The sequence below is a fragment of the Tenrec ecaudatus genome, chromosome 10 (genome assembly GCF_050624435.1).
Source record: "Tenrec ecaudatus isolate mTenEca1 chromosome 10, mTenEca1.hap1, whole genome shotgun sequence".
Taxonomy (NCBI): domain Eukaryota; kingdom Metazoa; phylum Chordata; class Mammalia; order Afrosoricida; family Tenrecidae; genus Tenrec; species Tenrec ecaudatus.
In genome coordinates this window covers 124,031,565-124,049,602 of record NC_134539.1, presented here as the reverse complement: position 1 = coordinate 124,049,602, position 18,038 = coordinate 124,031,565, and the positions used below count along the sequence as shown (strand labels likewise).

General features: G+C 57.0%; 2 protein-coding genes across 2 annotated transcripts in view; both read right to left on the bottom strand.

The window, feature by feature from the left end:
* Positions 1–5,308: 5,308 nt before the first annotated feature.
* Positions 5,309–9,925, bottom strand: SUPT4H1 (SPT4 homolog, DSIF elongation factor subunit). The gene is made up of 5 exons (XM_075561540.1): positions 9,764–9,925; positions 9,348–9,454; positions 6,961–7,016; positions 6,678–6,731; positions 5,309–5,663 (listed from the first exon to the last, which is right to left on the bottom strand). The coding sequence occupies exons 1-5, from the start codon at positions 9,830–9,832 to the stop codon at positions 5,596–5,598; spliced, it is 354 nt and encodes a 117-aa protein (XP_075417655.1). The 5' UTR covers positions 9,833–9,925; the 3' UTR covers positions 5,309–5,595.
* Positions 9,926–11,832: 1,907 nt separating this feature from the next.
* RNF43 (ring finger protein 43) overlaps positions 11,833–18,038 on the bottom strand; it is a 64,899-nt gene continuing 58,693 nt past the window's right edge. The window contains exons 6-9 of the mRNA XM_075561539.1: positions 17,806–17,967; positions 17,221–17,323; positions 15,308–16,645; positions 11,833–13,304 (exon numbers count right to left, since the gene is read on the bottom strand). Coding sequence (XP_075417654.1) covers positions 13,261–13,304; positions 15,308–16,645; positions 17,221–17,323; positions 17,806–17,967 — 1,647 coding nt within the window. The 3' untranslated portion in view covers positions 11,833–13,260. The remainder of the gene's footprint in view (positions 13,305–15,307; positions 16,646–17,220; positions 17,324–17,805; positions 17,968–18,038) is intronic.

Here is an 18,038-nt window from a genome sequence, read left to right as displayed (position 1 = left end):
CTCCTGCAGCGCTCCTTGTCTCCCAGAGGTTGCGCCGCCGCAGCCTTTGCAAGGGCACCCAGCACTGTCCCCGTGGGGGAGGGAATCTAGCTTCAGTCCCTCCTGCCGCAGATGCAGAGCGGAGCACCGGCCCTCTTTACCCAGACAAGGGCCCACTTGGACCTGACTTCAGCTTTCCCAGCCAGGCTGAGTCGGCTGCCAACCGTGCCTCACCCTTCTGCCCGAGATTCCACCCCCACCCCATTTCCCTGCCCCCCTCTTTGGTGCAGGGCTGGGGAAGAGCCTCAGCTGCCCAAAGCAGGTGGGGCTGCTGCCTCCTCCACCTCCGTGATGGTGCCAGCCCACAGGCCCAGGAGGGAGGTGGGTGGAGGCTGGCTGTCGCCTCTTCTCCCAGTTCTTCTCCCTCCCTCACATGCACTTGCATTTCCCCTCTGCCTCCTACTACTCAGGTCCCCAGGGATGAGGTGACAGTTAAACCCCACTTCCGGCTAGGGGGCCCCAGAGTAAGTACTTCCTTCCAGGTATATTCTGGGGTGAGGGAGGAGCTGACAGGGTGGCACTTGCTGGGTTGAGGAGAAGCTGGGGGGCCCTGGCCCTGGGTCTGAAGCTGCTCTTTCCCTCTGCTGCCCAGCAGGGTCCCTGGCAGCAGGAAGCAGCAGCAGCTGATAAGGACACTCAGGAAGTTCTCCGAATGGGGCTGCCAGCTCCAGGACTTGGTACAGGGCCAGGGGCGGGATGGACCCCAAGGAAAGTTCTTGGGCTTGGAGCCCTCTGTCAGTGAGGCCCCAGGCCTGCCCTCTGAAGGGGAGGCTGACAAGAGGCAGCTTGGTACCAGCAGCCTAGGAAGCACTTCCTGTGCCCTGGGTTCCAGCTGCCTGGGATCCTGAAGCTGAGAGGAACAAGCATCTTTAGAGTGCTAGACACCTGGACAATGGCTGCTAGGCGACGGATAGCGGTAGCAGAGGCATGGGGGGATACAGAGGGCCTGCAGAGTAGCCGAGTCAGTCCCCGGCCCGCCGAGACCAGACCACTGTCAGCAACCTCTCTGGGGCCAGGTCCTCTCACCCATTAGGTGACACTCTCGGCCCTGGAGTGCAGGCTCTGCCTCAACACTCTGGCCTCGCCCTCCTTCCCAAGACTGAGCAGCCAGCCATGTACTTTTCTCCTAAACCTAAGCCTTACTGGCTCACCAGACAGCAGTTCTTACAACCAGGCCTCCATTCCCATTTCAGAAGACTAGAAGAGGGGCAGCCACACATGCCGCCAAACAGCAGCTAGACAACAAAATTGACTAATAATAAGAGTAGGTTACAGCTCTCAAACGGCTTTGATCTAAATTAATGTATTTGATTCTCACAACTACCCCCAGGCAGGGCCCACCAGCTGCATTTGTAAACTTTCTATTTGGAGAGTAGCCTGTACACAGGAAAGTGAGCACAGCTAAGTACATTTGTAACTCGACATATTTTCAGAAGGCGGACTGATGCAATCAGATGGAGAGACAGACGCTCGTCAACGCCCCAGGCCCTTCCGTGCCTCCGCTACAGCTCTCCGTCACCTGTGAACGATGGTCCTGGTGTCTGACACCGGAGCTTCGTAAACTGCATCTCACAAAGAGGAAACCTCATTGTGGAGAAATAAAGTCACCTGGAAGTCACAAGGCTAGTGAGGGATGGAGGCAGGGACTTGGCCCCGAGATAGACAGACATCTTCATCACTGAGAGACATAGCGTCTCGGCGCTCCAGTGGGATATGAAGATGCCACAGCCAGGCGGCAGATGCAAAGGGCAAGGGCTGACGCAGGTGGAGGGAGCCCGGGAGGGAAGGAAAAAAACAAGAGAAGAGATCAGAAGCTGGAGGCCCGTGGGAATAGTAGGCGCAGGTGGGTGGGCACCGGAGAATGGGGAGTTTCCCAGTCTTCTGCCCAAAGGTTCCTTAGTAAGCTCAAAGATCCCCACCCTGGGCCATTTCCACTCATTGTAGTCTTCTCCGAAGCTAATTTTAGAGATGATGGTGGGGGTGGGGGTGAGGAGGTTGGTGGGGCTCAAAGTGTACAGATACGTAACTTTCACTCACCATTAAGCTAATGGTTCTGTTTTATGTCTTCTGGTTTGTGGGTGCACGAAAGGAGCAAACCTTCTGCCCCTGGGGAGAACTGCCAGGTTCAGGAGTCCTGCCATTGGGTATGGGCAGTGTACGTTTTGAGCGAGATCGGGTAACTTCATTGTGGCCCGATCACGTGAACTCTTTGAAGCTCAGTCCCCATCATTAAGCTGGATGTTAACTGTGCCTCGGAGGTTCTGTGAGGCTCTTAGGAGACGGTGGCTGTGAAAGCCTCTGACTAACGGTGAAAGGACACTTAAAATGAAAGACAGTGGTGACCAACATCAAGCTGCCTTCCAGACGAATGAAGCCGCCATCCGCCGGTTCTTAAGCATGATCTGTCTGACACACACGTGCACACACATCAGGGGCCTGGGAGGGGCTGCAGGAGGGAGTAGCGGATTAGAGACAAGAGTGGAACTTCGCCAAAGCCGGTGAACTCAGGCCTGACTTCACCAGCCCACGTCCAGTATCCTTAGAGAAAGGATTTCCCTCTTAAGCCCAGAATATTTTGACTCTTGCTCACCTAATCCCACCACGACCCAAGATTTGGGACAAGAGGTTCTAGACCCACGGCAGGCGGTGGGTGGGCTGTGGAGTATGGCGGGTGAGCAGGCAAGAGGGCAGCTAGGCCACTGTTCCTGGTTTCTGACTTGACTCTGTCCTTGGATGAGAGAACCTTGCTTGACTGCAAACGACTACTAAGCAAGAAGCTGCAGCCTCCAGAGTAGGTTCTGAGCATCAGCAGGCAGAAAGGACGAGCTCTGAGAGGCGGAGTGAACACATGGCCCACAAGGGCTGCCAAGTGCAGGGCAGCAGTACCAGCCCTTGAGAACCTCATTCCCGGGGAGCCCTGAACCATGGTCTGTCTCAAGCTTCTTTGGGCTCCCAGTGGGGAATGGGACTCTGTGCCTTCTTGAAATTTCCTGTCTGGCCTGCAAAGAGCCACCACATGGAAGGTCAAGGCCCGGAGGAGGCATACGAATTCAGCAGCCGCCTCCCTTGGGCGCAGGAATCCACGGAAGAATCCAGAAGTCGCCGCCACCGGCCCCCCCACCCCCACAAGCACTGGTGCCTGTCTTTCGCTTCCTGTGCGACTTGACAGTTACGGCCCTCACTCGGTGTGGGGCTGAGGCCGTCCCAGTGTGGTTATTTGTTCACAGCTCCTCGTGCCACCCCTCCCTGCAACTGTTTCCATTCTCACCGAGCAGCCACGTCCGGGTCAGACACGCAGGACGGCAGCTGGGGCTTTCCAGGGGACTTTTGAGAAAGCCAGTGAAAGTGGTGTGGCCGACAGCCTCCGCACTCCTGCCCAGACCCACTCCAGGCCTCCAGGATGCACTCGGCCTGGTGCAGCGCCGCCCCGGCCCTGCAGATGAAGTGCAAACCCGGCCTTCAAGGGGAGCCATCTCTCGGGAGCCTCTTGTTCGCTGAGCTGGGAAACCCTTCACACTGGGTCTGAAAGTGGGGCCAGAGTTTGAAGACACAAGGGAAACGCTGCTGAGGACCTGTGGGCGTCCAGCTGCCTTCCCAAGGGAGCAGGGGGGCTAGTCAGCTTCTCCCCTCCTTCCCGCACAATGCAGGCGCCGGTGACCAGCAGCTGACTCGCTAGCAGCCCCAGGTGGGAAAAGAGCCCTGGTGCAGGCACCTCTGCCGAGGGTCTGTGCTCAGGCTGCCGGCGAGGTTTGCAGTGTTTTCCCCACTCTTTTGGTTGGTGGTGTGCACAAGGCTCCCAGAAAGACAGAGTGAAAGTGGAATTTCTCCATGAACCGGTTGACCCCAAGCCAGAGTATTTTCAATTGCTTCGTGCCCGTGTGAGAACTGGACCATGGATAGGAACTGAGCCTGAGTTGCGGTGTTGTTACTAGAACTTCCAGTGTACTACTAAACGCGGGAATCGGTCTAGTGGCCCGCTTGGGTTAGCAGCGGTTCCCAAACCACGAGAGCAGGGGTGCTCCACCTTCCTCAACGCCGAGACCCTTTCAGACAGTTCCTCGTGTCGGGTGACGCCCAAACAGATCATTATGTTCGTTGCTACTTCATCACTGTCATTTCGCTACTGGTATGAACTGGGTGAGCCCTGTGAAAGGGTTGTCCGACCCCCCAAGGGGTGGAGACCCACAGGTTGAGAACCGCTGAACCGCTCGCTGCACTAGTGGTTCCTAACCCACGCCTGCATCTGCGGGAGACAATTTTTAGGCGCCTCATTCGACCAGTGCCGGTGGTTTCCGCCTTTCAGCCGCGGTGCCCCAGCCACTTCCTCTGGGCTTGGAGGACAGCCACCTTTGCTGCAGGTGACTTCTGAAGGCAGGGCGTGGAGCCACGGCGGGGCTGACCCTTCCCAAAGGATGACGTTCCCTCTCACATCTCACTTCTGCGGCCAAGACCAAAAGAGCGCAGCACGTTTGGAGGGCTTCCTGGAGTCCTGATAGACTGCAAGCAGCCCTGGTGGCACAGTGGATTAAGTGTTGGGCTGCTAACCTCAAGGTCAGCAGTTCAAAGCCAGCCAGCCAGCTACTCAGGAGAAAGACAGAGCATTTTACTCCCATGGAGTTAGTCTCAGAAACTCAGGGGCGTTTCTACCCTGTCCTGCAGGGCAGCAGTGTGGTTTGATTAGACCACGGACTGCCAAAATGAACACCTATCTCGGAAGGACTACAGCCAGAAAGCTGCTTTGAAGGGAGGATGGTCAGACCTCCTGCATGTCACCAGGAAGAAAGCAGTCCCTGGTGGACACACACGAGGAAGACCCTCAGTGAGACGGAGTGACCAGTGACCGCAGCACTGGGCTCCAACAGCATCGACTGAGGCGGGGAAGGACCCGGCAGGCTGTGGTGGTGTGGTACGTGGGGCCTGCAGTGACTCAGTATCACCTAATGAATGTGAAACTGACCAAAGCGGTCATGCTCACTTAATCCATCTCAATGAGAACTTACCATGAAGTTTTTATTCCAAAATTAGCAGTCCACTTTGGTCAATCAGGTGACCCCCTGGGACTGCTAACCAGGCTGGTGCAGTTACCTAGCGCAGGACAGCGTTCTTCCAATGAGACCAGGGAATCGCACTAAGACAACAACCCCAGGGGCTCAAACGAGCAGCAGGGAGCAAAAGGCCTTTGCTTTGGGGGGAGGGTGCTTCCAGGGCAAGGAGTGAGACTATCCCCAACGAAGAGAAAGGGAGATGGAAATGAGGTATGACTCATGGGTTTAGGAACTTTCTTAGGGGCTCAAGTTTATTAGCATTTGGTCCCCAGAGTCCTACCCATGGGCAAGGCAACAGCTGGGCTACTCCCTCCCCAAGGCAGTCTGTTAATCACCAGCCCAAACCCCTGCTGCAGTCCGAGATGGTAAAGTGTCCAGGGGTCCCCTGCACTGCTCTCTTTCAACGGCCCCTTGGCTGCGCCCAGAGCTGAGAGGTCGGGAGGAATGAAGTTCCGCACGTGTGCTCCACAGGAGGAAGCGCAGGGGCAGGCGCGGGTGGTCTTGCATGGTGCTAAGTCTTTATCGCCGTGTCTCTGGATTTGTAGGCCACTCCTCGGCTCTTTAGCTCCCGCACAATTCCTGTGAGCGAAAAGCAGAGAGATCGATGAACAAAGAGTCAGATGGGTAAGAATGACTCTCAGCTGTTAAACGACAGCTTCCAGGCGACTGTCAATGGTCCCCTCGGTCAGCTTGTTACCATGGGTTCACATTCTGGATCCTTGCCTATCAGCTGGCCCTCTGTGACCCTCTGTGTCCTGCTGGCCCAGAGGGTTAAGCACCGGGCTACTAACTGGAAGGGAGAAAGCTACCATGAGGAAGAAAGACGAGGCAGTTTGCGTCCATAAAGAGGTAGCGCCTCAGAAACCCTGAGGCAGGGTCGCTCTGAGTTGCGCTGTGAGGCAGATCGACTGAAAGTGTTGGGTTTGGGTCTTTTTGTGCCTTGACTTCTCTCTCCATGGAACGGAGAGCCCCGGAGCACGTGGAGGTTGGCACCGAGGTCGACTGAGGACTCCTGCGGTGCTTGCTTGGCACAGTGCACGCAGTACATACAGTACACGCAGTACATACAGTACATACAGCACACGCGGTACATACAGTACACGCAGTACATACGGTACACGCAGTACATACGGTACACACAGTGCACGCGGTACATACAGCACACGCGGTACATACTGCGCACGCGGTACATACAGTGCACACGGTACATACAGTACACGCAGCCCACGCAGTACATACAGCACACGCAGTACATACAGCACACGCAGCGCATGCGGCACACGTAGTACATACAGTACACGCAGTACATACAGCCCACGCAGTACATGCAGCACACGCAGTACATACAGCACACGCGGCACACATAGTACATACAGTACACGCAGCCCACGCAGTACATACAGTACACAGTACATACAGTACACACGGTACATAAAGCACACGCGGTACACACAGCGCATGCAGCGCGCACAGTACACACAGCGCCCACAGTACACACAACACATACAGCACACGCGGCACATGCAGCACACGCGGTACACACAGAGCATGCAGCACACACAGTACACACACGATGGCGGTTACGATGGTTACCTTGGGGTAGGCGACCAGTGACTGACACAGCATACACACCTGGCTTAAAGTTACCTGGGAATGAAGAAAGGAGATTGCAGTTGGAGTGAGTTAAGACCAAGGGCATGTTGAAGCTTAAGCTAAAACTGGAAGAGGGCTGCACCCCTGAGAGGGAGCAGAGTGACCATGTCCACCCGGGCCACTGCTTCCTCGTCTTTCCCACCCTTACTCCACTGGGTTAAAAATCCCCACTGGATCGAGGGATGACAGCTAGACTGGGTTATGGGGAAAGGGAGAGACTTACTGACTCGCTGCCACTTGGAGACCCAGCTGTCCTCTGGACTCATCATCGCGATGATACTAAGGGGAAGAAGGTACCAGAGAATCAGTCGGAGCCTCACCCTGCTATGGACGAGGGAGCCCAGTGAGGCTGCCCTCGACTCTCTTTGCAGCCAGCACGACAGTCCTCGAGGAGGAAGCCCAGGGAGCGCCAAGCACCACTGACTCTCAGATGGAAAGTCCTCCTCTAATGGGTTGTGCAGCACGAAGCGCGCACACGAGTCCTGTCGGGATTTCATCAGCAGGATGAGAGGCAAAGGCTGAGGTAATACACAAAAACAGCCAGCTCAGAGTCTGACCGTATCTACTAAATAAGCATCAATCCTTTCTTCTTAATAAATCATTTTACTGGAGACTCTTACAGCTCTTATAAAACTCCATGTCACTGGTATCAAGCACATTTGTACCTATATTGCCAAACATTTTCTTTCTATTCAAGCCCTTGATATAAGCTCCTTCTCCCCCCACTCCCCCACCTTCGTGACCCTTTGATAAGTTACAAATATTATTTTTATATCTTACATGGACCACTATTCTCCCTTCACCCTAGCTCTGTTGTTCACCCGCCTGGGGTGGGGGTGGGGGATTTATATGGTCATCATTGTGCTCAGTTCCCTCTTCTTCCCCTACCCTCATGTGCTTTAAAAAGGAAATGACACCCCCCCCCCAACCCCGAGAGGGGTGACAGCAGGGCTAACAGCGGCTGCTGGCCTGCAGACAGATCTGAAGCAGCACGGAGGCAGGCCATCCTCAGTCACAGGTATCTGCTCCAGCCATTTACTTTGGTTGGGATGTTTCTTCTACTTCTTTCTCAACCTGCTCAAATGGCCTGGTCTGATGGTACCTCGTGTTTTGGCAGAGGTCCCTAGTCCTCTTCTGACCTCCTGTAACACTTGATGTGTGCAACTCTTTAGAAGCCTGCTGTGCAGAGCTTCACACTGCTTCTCTTTAAGTAAAAGTGTGCCTCTTGGCGGTTCTCAGGCCGACACAGTCCTTTCAGTGCTGGTGGGGGCCGGCCTCTGTAGAATGATTTCCTATGGCTTCGGCATCAGGCGGCCTGGGTGCCACTGCCAACTGTTAACTACTTCCAGGCTAAGTGACCTTCAACAGAGTGCAACTTCTTTGTACTGCAGTTTCCTCACTAGCTAAATGGGGATAGTCATGATACACCTGCTTGGGGGGTAGGGCGGGTCATGAAGATTAAATAGTCAGTTAAATATCTCGCACAGACAGTGCCTGCTAGTACTAATTGCTACATAGCTATTAACACCTAGCCTGCTCCTTACTACAAGACTGAAGAGGGTCCAGCTACTCCAGGTGAAGGTACTGATTTCCTGCCTGGTAAATAAAAGGGTTGTGCTCAACCTCTAATGTGCTGTAAAAGTATGATTCGTTGTGTTCTATAAAAAATATTTGCTATAAGACATAGCCATCCATCTGTCATTATTTATTACTATTTACTTAGCTTAATGGTAATTTGTTAATTGCTACTATGTACCAGCCACTGGCTATACTGGTAAGTAAGAGGGAGTCATTCCAAGTCCCAAGCTTCAATTTTGACTGGTTCCAAAGCCAGTCCAGGTCAAGCAGAGGGCAGATTGTGAGAAATTTTGTTAAATGACAGAATTCCAGGAAGAAACCACACACACACACACACAAACCTAAAAGGTAAAACATACTGAATAGTACACTCCACCTGTCCTGCCAAATACTGCCTTCTGGTTTCTTGCTTAGGAGAGGGGGATTGGACCATTATATTTCTCTCACTTTTCCTTTTCCCCACTGAATAACCTTGCAAATGATCATTTTTGTCGTGGGGGTCTCTGAGCAACGCCAGAAAGCCTCCTCTTCAGAGAAACAATCACCTATCACCACCACTGTACCTTATAAAGACTCTTCATGCAGACAACAAACATCTCCCAAGCCTCCACTATCTTTCAGGCCCTGTGCTGAGCAGGGGTGCACAAACAAGTCAGGCCCCACCATCAGGGAGCTGACGGTCCAGTGAAGTAATGCCCAATGAAAACAGCACACTCGGCTTCAAATTCTCCAGTAGCCATGTTTTCAAAAGTACAGAGAAAAAGATCAATTCAACGTCAATAATGTGTTCTTGAACTCAAGAAATCTAAAATTTACCATTCCACCATACAATTATTAGCCCCCAATTAAAGAATACATTTTTAAAAGGGAGACGCCTTCATTCTTTCACCTTAAGGCTGCTCACCCTCAGAGATCAGTTAGGACTAGTGGGGAATGCCAAGTAAGTAAGCAGGTGTCCAAAGCCTGCCCGCCCTAGCTTGTTGGGGACAGGAGGGGACGCAGAAGCCAGTGAAGGGGGGTAACGGGCCTCACCCATCGAAGGAAGAGCTGGTGCAGTCATACACCATTTCCCGGTTGCCCTTCATCTGCAGATACGTATCGCAGTTGTCACAGCCGTCATATTCAAACTGATCGATCGTCTGGGAGGGGTGGCGAAAGAGAGGTACGCATAACGTCTGCCCAGCCCACCCTCTCGGTTCCCCACCCCAATCCTCGCGTTCCTTCCTCGCTTATTCCCACTGCGGTTCCATGCATTCCCTCCCTAGGCCCTTCAGGGCCGGCCGCCCTCTGCGATGCCCGCCCCCGGGCCTCCGCACAACGAATCCACCCAACGGCTCGCAAGGCCTGTGCCGAGCGTGGTCCTGTCGCCCCGGGTCCGGGCCTGTGCTCGTGCCCACCCTGCGCCCCGGCGCGCTCGCCCTCCCCCGCGCTCGGCCCCCGACGGCTACCTTGACGAGCGAACACAGCAGACAGGCCCGCAGGTGCCGCAGGTCCTTCGGGACCGTCTCCAGGGCCATAGCCGCCGCCAGGAAAGAACCGCAGCCACCGCTCCAGCCAAAGCCGCTTCGCCGCAGGAAGTAAACACTGAGTTACCCAGAATGCCGCTCGGACGCTGCGTGCCACGGACTTCCTCTTCCGGCGTGAGCCCGCCGGCCACGCCCCCTCCGCCCCCCTCCCCGCTGCCGAAGATGGTCTCGCCCGTCGGGGGGCGGGGCTGGCCCGGAGTCACCTGGGCCGGCGCGCGCTCCCGCCACCTGGGCCGGCGCGAGGGCGAGGCGGGGCGGGGCGAGGCGGGCGAGGCGGCGGCGGGAAGCGGGGGAGGGGGGCGGGCGCCTGCGCGGGGTCCCGCCGGCGCGGGCCATTTGACGCAGGCCGCTGGCACCAGGCCGCCGGGGCGCCCAGACGCTCGCGGGGGCTCCTTGTCGCCTGCGCGTTTCCGAGGCGCGGGCCGATGGCCTCCGCAGAGACCGACACGAACCCCCGGCGGCCCCACCCCGTTGGTTGCCCAACTGCGGGCGCGCTGCAGGGTTTCCGCTTGCGCTTGGCTGGAATGCTGGCCTGCGAGCGGCCGGCCGGCCGGGCGGGGGCCGGGGCGGGCACTTTAATCATTTCAAAAGCTCCCATTCCGGCTTCTGACGTTTAGACACAGTTCCTTGGCGTAAGAACATCTGCAGGGGATTCGCTGCCCTCTTATTTTTCCACTGTGTCGCCACTGCCCTCGAGGTGACCCTGACTTCCGGTGGCCCCGTGGGGCAGGGTAGGACTGCCCCTTCGAGGTCCGCGGGAGCAGAAAGTGTCATCTGTCTGCCTCCAGAGGGTTCCAGTCGCTGACCTTGTGGTTGGCATTCCATTGCTGGCGTATTCGAACCCCTGACCTTGGGGTTAGCAATCCAACGCTTAGGCTTCATATAATAGGAAGCTAAATGCCTTGCTTTCTCTGTCAAACGCCCAACCTCATCTATCAGAACCCCTGGGGGGCCCTCTCCTGGCCTCGCGGAGCTCTGATCGGCACTGTGCTCCCGTGCGTTCTTCCCGTTTATCTGCACGGGAGCTTTGGGATACAAATAGTGTGTGTGTTGTATCCTCTAGCTAGGCCTCCACATGGAACGTTTCTCAGATGGGCTCCTGAACTGGGCTTTGGTGGTTCTCTGTCACTGAATAATAACGTTCCGCTATGGATGGAAAACTGAGAGCACTTGCCCAAGGTCACAAAGTCAACAAAGCATCTGAAATGTGGCACAGGAAAGCCGACTCTTGCTGTCAGGTGCCATTGAGTTGCTTCTGACTCACAGCGACCCTGAGCGGAACACTGCCCGGCCCTGTGCCAGCCTGGCAACTGTTCCAAAGCTGAAGCACATCGTTGCAGCCACTGGGACAGTCCACCTCCTGGAGGGCCTTGCTCTCCATCAACAGCAATAATAAAGATCATGGACGAGACCCTCGTCCTGCTTCCGCCTTGTTTTATTAAGCCCTGCTAAGTCGGGTGGTATCCTTTTGCAACTCAGCCCGCTGTCAGAAATCTGTGAATGTAGGAGATGGAGTTGTTACCCTGAATGACAACTGTGACGGTTAATGGTTTTCTGTCAACTTGGTAGGGCCAGGATTCTCAGTGGTTTGGAAGTTAAAATGTAGTGATCCCTCAGGATGAGATTTAACACAATGTAATCACTTCCACGATGAGATCTGATTCTGGGAGTCTTCAGCAGCCTGGCATCTTATGGGCTGACCTTGGATTCATTCGGCTGTGCAGCCAGAAACCTGCCCCTGACCTGCCCATCTGGGGTTCATCAGCCGCTGAAGCTCCAAGTGTGAGTCAGGAGAAGCCTCTCGCCTGACATCCGACCCACAGACTTGGCAGTTGCCCACCCGACAGCTATGTGAACCACACCCTTGATGGGAATCTCCCTGTGTACATAGATAGGCATAAACTTCACAGCTTCTGCTTTTCTGGAGAACCCCACCTAAGGCAGCAGCGGTTCCAGAACAAAACCACAAGACCAAATTGTATTTGTGGATAAATATATTAGCAAATAAATACATTTCTCAACGTAGTGCCTGATTCAAGCGTCTTTCTGTCTGGTTCAGATATAAATACCCATGTGGGTGCCTAGGTGCTAGTCTCCCCACTGACTCGGAGGAAAGGACGCTCCCAGGTGGGGGACCCTGTGCCCATCATGCCCCCACATTCACATTCCAAATGGGATAATGCCTGAGGGGCCAGCAATGACCAGGCTGCCCTGGAGTGAATGTCACCCTCGGGAGACCTCTCAGCCCTTGCCCACTCGGCTACCAGCAGCCCAGGCCAGACTCTGTGCTCCCCCTCCACCTTCGTGCACATCTGCTCCCTGTAGGTCCCTGCCTGTATGGCTTATACTAGGGAGCTAGGCCTCTGGCCTCCAAGCCTCAGGGCCACAGTTGGCTTTTACTTGGCTCACCTCCCTACTCAGAGAAGAAACATCCCTGCCTGTCTGTCCTGCTCAGCTGTGCGTCTGCCTCTTTCACCTTCATTCCTCCAGCCTCTCCCTTCCCAGGGGAAGCCCTGCTAAAGTCCTCCACTGTCCACCTGCTTTGGGACTTTGAGAAGAGAGCTCTCCAAGGAGAGTCGTTCCCCTCCCACCCTGGCCCCAGCGGCAGTCCCCAGAGGGATTGGAGTGGCAAGGATGACAAGGAGTCTGAAGATCAGAGACTGTCATTCCAGGTTCCTCAGGATGCTGTACCCACCTCGGGGACAGTGCACCACACTCTGGCTACCCCGTGACTTAATACAGCCACTGTCCATTTGAGAACAAGGGGCGGCGACACCATCCTCCCTTATGCACCAGGGAGGCGCTGCCTTGGGAAGCTTCAGAGACCCCACTTTTCAGGGCTCAGGGCTCATCTCTGCTCTTGGTCCTTTTCAAAGAAGGAAAACGATAGGGCTGTCCCTGATGCAGTTCAAGCGAGCACGAGGACCAGGGCTCGAGCCCCCGCTCATCAGCAAAAGGCCGTGAGAAAGGGTCAACAGCAGCCAGCTGAAGCCACTGGTTGTCCGGACAGGCCTCTGGGATGATGGGGACCCCGTGGGGCTCAGGGAGGTAGCAGCACCTCTGTAACACCCTTGATTTCCATCTCTAGCTTCCTGCCTTCAAAGACACCTGCCCTTCCTGGGAGCTAGCCCCCACCCCCACCCCCACATACACACAGGCAGTGGCTAGCTGGACTCACACTTCACTGCTCTGGAGATGTGTCCTGTAGATAAGCGGGGAGCCCTCGCTCCAAAGCCGGGAGCAGGAAACAGCACCTCCCACCACCCACCGTAACCACTCCTCTTCCAGTGGTGCCAGGAAGTAGAGCAAAAGAGGGGGGCTGGCCGGCTGAGGTCCCTTCTTCTCCCAGGAGCAGGATTCTGCCTGGGGGGCCTGAGTCATCCAAAGTCCAGTCTTGATTGGAGCCAGATCTGAAAGACTCACACGGCCTGTTCACACAGCTCCTCCAGCTCCTCCTCTGAGCCTGCAGCAGAGAGAGGTGAGGAAAGCAGACACGGAGGCTCAGGCCAGGCTCCTGCTGCTTTCACCTGTGGGGCAGCATGGCTGGGAGGGGCCACAGAGAGGGAAGGGGAGATCAGACTGAAGGATGAGAGGAACCCCCCAAGTGAACCCACTCACTCACTGATTCACTGCCGCCGAGTCCATCTGCTGTGCAGTGACCCTATGGGCAGCGTGGAACTGCCCCCGTGGGTTTCTGAGGCTGTACGTCTGTCTCTATGGGAACGGAAAGCCTCATCTTTCTCCCGAGGAACACTTGGTGGGTTCGAATGGCTGACCTTGCAGTTAGCAGTCTAATGCATAGCCCACTACACCACGCAAGGGTCAGAAAAACATCGAGAGGTTGGGAAACACACACAACAACCGGTGTGTACCTAACATGTGCGGTATCACCCAGTAACTATTTAACGAGCATTCGTGTGACGCTAGCCTGTTACCCAAAGCTTCCCTTCGCCATCAGAATCGGCTACCATGTGGGAAGCAGAAGTCCAAAAGGGATATGTAAGGCGCTTGTAGGACAGGAAGTGTGCGCACAAATCGTGAATATGCCAGGAGGGTAGGACCAGGGCCCTGAGAGATCTACTGAGGAAGGGGAGAGATCATATCTAACTGGAGCAATCAGGAAGCCTTCCTGGAATGGAGGATAAATGAGTTGGCCATGCAGACGTAGGTAAGATTGGATTGATGGGACTCAGAGAGAGCTGCAGGCTATTCTGAGCTGCAAGAAGTGTTTCCTGGTTTGGTGAAAGCATAGAGTTGGGGAAGGGAAGGGGACTAGTAGACAGCAAGGTTGAGAAGGGAGGTTGGCGCTAACAGGCACAGGGCCTTGAAGGTCAAACCAGGCTGGATTTTCCATCCTGTGGTGGCCTGATGGGCTACATGTTAGGCTGCTAAGCACAAGGTCAGGGGTTCAAATCCACCAGCATCTCTGCTGGAGAAAGATGAGGCCGTCTATTTCCACAAAGGGGACGGTTTCAGAAACCCACAGGGGCAGTTCTGCTATGTAAGAGCCACTGTCAGAATCCACTGGATGGCAGTACACTTGGACTTGATTTTTGGTTTTTGGTGGACAAGATAGTTCAAGGGGAGCTTTCCGGACAGTTACCTGTGAGGAAGGGGAGAGCATGGAGAACAGGGGAGCAGAGTAGCTCCCCTGCACAACTTTCTAGTCAAAAAACCTGAAGCGCAGTCCCCAGCCTGCATCATGCCCTGTTGAAGGCAGGGAAGAGCTCGGCGGCTGCTGCATTGAAGACACTGACCAGGAGCCCTGGCAGCAGGCGGTGGCCCTGGGTTGCTAACTACAAGATCAGACATTCGAACCCACCCGTAGCTCCACAGGCAGGGGCAGGGGGTGGGGGGGCGGGGGCGGGGGCGGGGGCGGGAATGAAGTCGTCTGTTCCTGTCAAGTTGTAGTCTTTGAAACCTGGCGGGGAGCGGGGGGGAGTTCTACTCTGCCCCGCAGAGTCACCAGGCGTCGGAATCGGCTTGATGGCCATGGGACGACACTGGCAGAGGCCCAGAGTGCTGGGGTACAGGAGACTATGGCAGATACAGTTCACAGAACCTGGTACTGATGCATGTCAGGAGCAGGGCGGGCAAAGGCAGCACTGAAACGAGAGACTGAGCGAGGGGGGGACTTCTGGGCCCTCTAGGTGTTTGGGTTAACCTTGAGCTGAACACAGTGGCATGGCTGCACCAGCGGCCCCGGGGTGGGCATGCCTTCATTTGAGCTGTGGCCCCAACCGTCCCAAGTGCCTCTGAAGCCCCAGCCTGAACCTGCCTGGGGTCCCCCTGATGACTGAGCAGCCTGGCAGCGCTGGGGAGCGGTTGCTCAAGAACATAAATGTCCCCCCTACTGGATCCTTCTTACCTTGTCGACCCCTTGCTGGTCGATGCCACCTGCCCCGTAGCATGCAGCTTCCCCAAGTCCCCTCTGCCCCACCACACCTACTTCCCCTAGAAACTCACCAGGCTGGGCTGGCAGCACCTGGCAGTGTGGGTACGGGCATGGCGTGCCCTCTACGGTGTCAGGACTCCATTCGGAAGGCCCCTGCTCAGGTGGGTGTGGCCCCAGGGGCAGGTGTGGAGTCAGACACAACCACACTGGCTGTGAGCCTGAGCGACAGGGCCCGGGGGGTTCTGGCAGAAGCCGCCTGTCCAGGCCCGAAGGTGCCAAGATCAGTGGGTGGGCCTCTGGGGACCACGGGCACGGCAGGCCGGGGCCATGGCGGGGAAAGACTTGACAGGCTGGGTGTGCAGCCGAGCCCTGGGGCTCTGAGGGACCTCCCCGCCGCTTCCTTTGTGGGTGCCGGGGGGAGAAGCTGGATTTCTGCAAGCTGAGAAGGCTGCTGGGAGTGGGGTCGGGGCTGGCGGTTTTAGCTGGGCAGGGGGCTGCCTCCGTGGGGGCCATAGACCATTGTGGGTTGGAGAGTTGCCCTGAAGGGGCTATTGACTTGGATCTGGAGGACTGGTCGTCAGGAGGTGGTGCTGGTGGGGGCTGTGTCCGGGGAGCGCCAGGCCTGGGCTGGGCGGCCCTGGTCTCTGGGCCAGACTTCCTGCCATTCCACTGGAATCGCCTTGTATAGTGGTGGTGCCGGTGGCGGTGGAAATGGACATGGCTGGAGGCCTGTGTTTCCCCTGTGGGCACCACCGAGTCCAAGGACCGGGGACGAGAGGCGACGTCAACGTGAGTCTCTTCCCCCGGGGGCTCCCCGTCGGGGCTGCAGTAGACCAAGGGGTCAAAGTCACTGCTCAGGGAGCTGCGGAAGGTGGAGCTGCTGCCGTGGGTGCCCTGCAGGCTGACGTCCGTGCAGTTGACCACCGAGTCGCTGGAGGAGCCGTGGCAGGGCCCCGAGCTCGAGTCACTGGCGGGCCCGTCGGCCAGGTAGCCGCTGCGTTCTGTGCAGCAGCTTTCTGCTGACCCGCTGCTGTCCTGGGGCCGGGCCCGGCGCGGGGGCACTGGGCAAGCAGCAGGGTGCTTCGAGGTGCACCTGAGCCGGCCGAGCCCCCAGTGCTGCGCGGTGGGCAACTGGGCCACCGACTGGTGCTGCGACTCACCCGGAGGCCGGGGGGCCGCCCCCCTGGGGAGGCGGTGGTGGTGCCGGGGGCCGGGGCCTGGCTCTTGGGCCGGCCGGAGGGGGATAGGTCTGGGTCGTGGGGGCTGAGCTGGCACTGAGCTTCGAGAAGGGCCCAGCAGGTAGGCAGCAGGGAAGTGATAGTGCGCGTGGCCAGGGTGCTGACGAATGAGGTGGAGTCTCTGGCCTGGCTCCTGAAAGAGTCTCGAGGGCTGGGGAAATGCGTTGCTTTCTGGAAAAGAAGAACCAAGCGCAGGCGGTCGGACCACCGGCCCGTGGCCGACTCTGGGGAGGCGTGGCTGCAGGGGACCTAGCCCTCCCTGCATGGCCTAGGACGTCTGTCCTACACATGCCCTGGGCCTTCCTTCCTCCAGCCAAGTCCTGGGAGTGCCAGGCTAGGGGCCAATGTCCGCACCGCCGCCAGACCTCAGCCCCGGCCCTGCTGGACAAGCCTGGCCCTTTGAGTGACTCAGAAGAAGCTCCTTCCTCAACAAGGAATTCCACCGCTGCCTTCAAGAAAACGGTCCTGTGACTTAACCGCCAGAAAACCGGAGTAGGCGGCAAACATCCCACGGTTCGAATCCGTAAAGCTGAATCCATAGCAATACTAACAATTTTTCAAATACGACAGATGTCTGCGATGTGCCGGGCCCCCCTCGGATGAGGGCCTTTCGAGCAGTGCACAACCCGACCCCTTCCAGTGGCGGTGCGCTCCCCCTCCTGCTCCGACGCGGCCCCCTCCCTGAGAGCAGCCACGTCCTCCACCCCTCTGCCCGTCCACAGGGCAGCCCTCGGCCCACCTCCTACCTACGATGTTGAACATGCAGAGAGGGCAAGTTCGATGCTGATGCAGCCAGGGGTCCACGCAGGTGCGGTGGAACTCGTGAAGGCAGGAGATGACTCGTAGCTCCTGGGGAGACAAGGGGCTCGGGATCAGAGGCGGCTGTGATGGCCAGAGGGGCAGGAACGGAGGCAGGCCCCTCGCGCCCTCTGGCTTCCTCTTGGAGAAGACCTCCTGGTAGGCTAGAGAGGGTACCGCGGGCTTCGGTATCAGGTACGTCTAGCTTTTGTCAGTTAGCTATTTGCACTTGGGCAAGTGTCTCGACAGACCGATTGTCAGTCTGAAAACCAAGGATAAAAAACCGAATCTCCCCACCCCTTGTCATGAGGCCAACAAAGAGACAGTGCAGCTAAAGCACCCACCGAAGAGCCTGCCCAGGGTACACCCTCAACAAGCATCAACTCTCGGCCTCTAGAGGGGCAGGGCAATTGCAAGCCTCGGGCTCTTCCCGACGTCTGCCCCATGCAAGATGCAGGGGACACAGAAGGGCCAGGACGACCACACCACACCCCTCCCAGAGCTGCCCGCCCCCACCACAAGCTCTGCCTTACCTGCCCCTCAGAGAACTCCTCCAGGCAGATGGCACACATGGGCGCCGAACTGCAGCTGCTTCCTGAGTCTGCCCACTCAGCCCGGGCCCGCCTGCAGCTGGCCTGGTACCTCCTGGTAGCCAGCTGGCTGATGGCCCAGGCTGTACGCTGCTGAAGGGGCTCCTGGGAAGAGGGGTGGGACTCAGCATGGGGCAGAGCCTCTCCTCTCCAAGCTGGCCAAGCCCTCCCAACCA

Coding starts and splice junctions, on each gene's coding strand:
- SUPT4H1 (XM_075561540.1), bottom strand. CDS start 9,832: ATGGCCCTGGAGACGGTCCCGAAGGACCTGCGGCACCTGCGGGCCTGT. Junction 7,017..9,347: donor ACCAGCTCTTCCTTCGATGG/GTGAGGCCCGTT, acceptor TCTTCCCCTTAG/TATCATCGCGATGATGAGTC. Junction 6,732..6,960: donor CTCCAAGTGGCAGCGAGTCA/GTAAGTCTCTCC, acceptor CTTCATTCCCAG/GTAACTTTAAGCCAGGTGTG.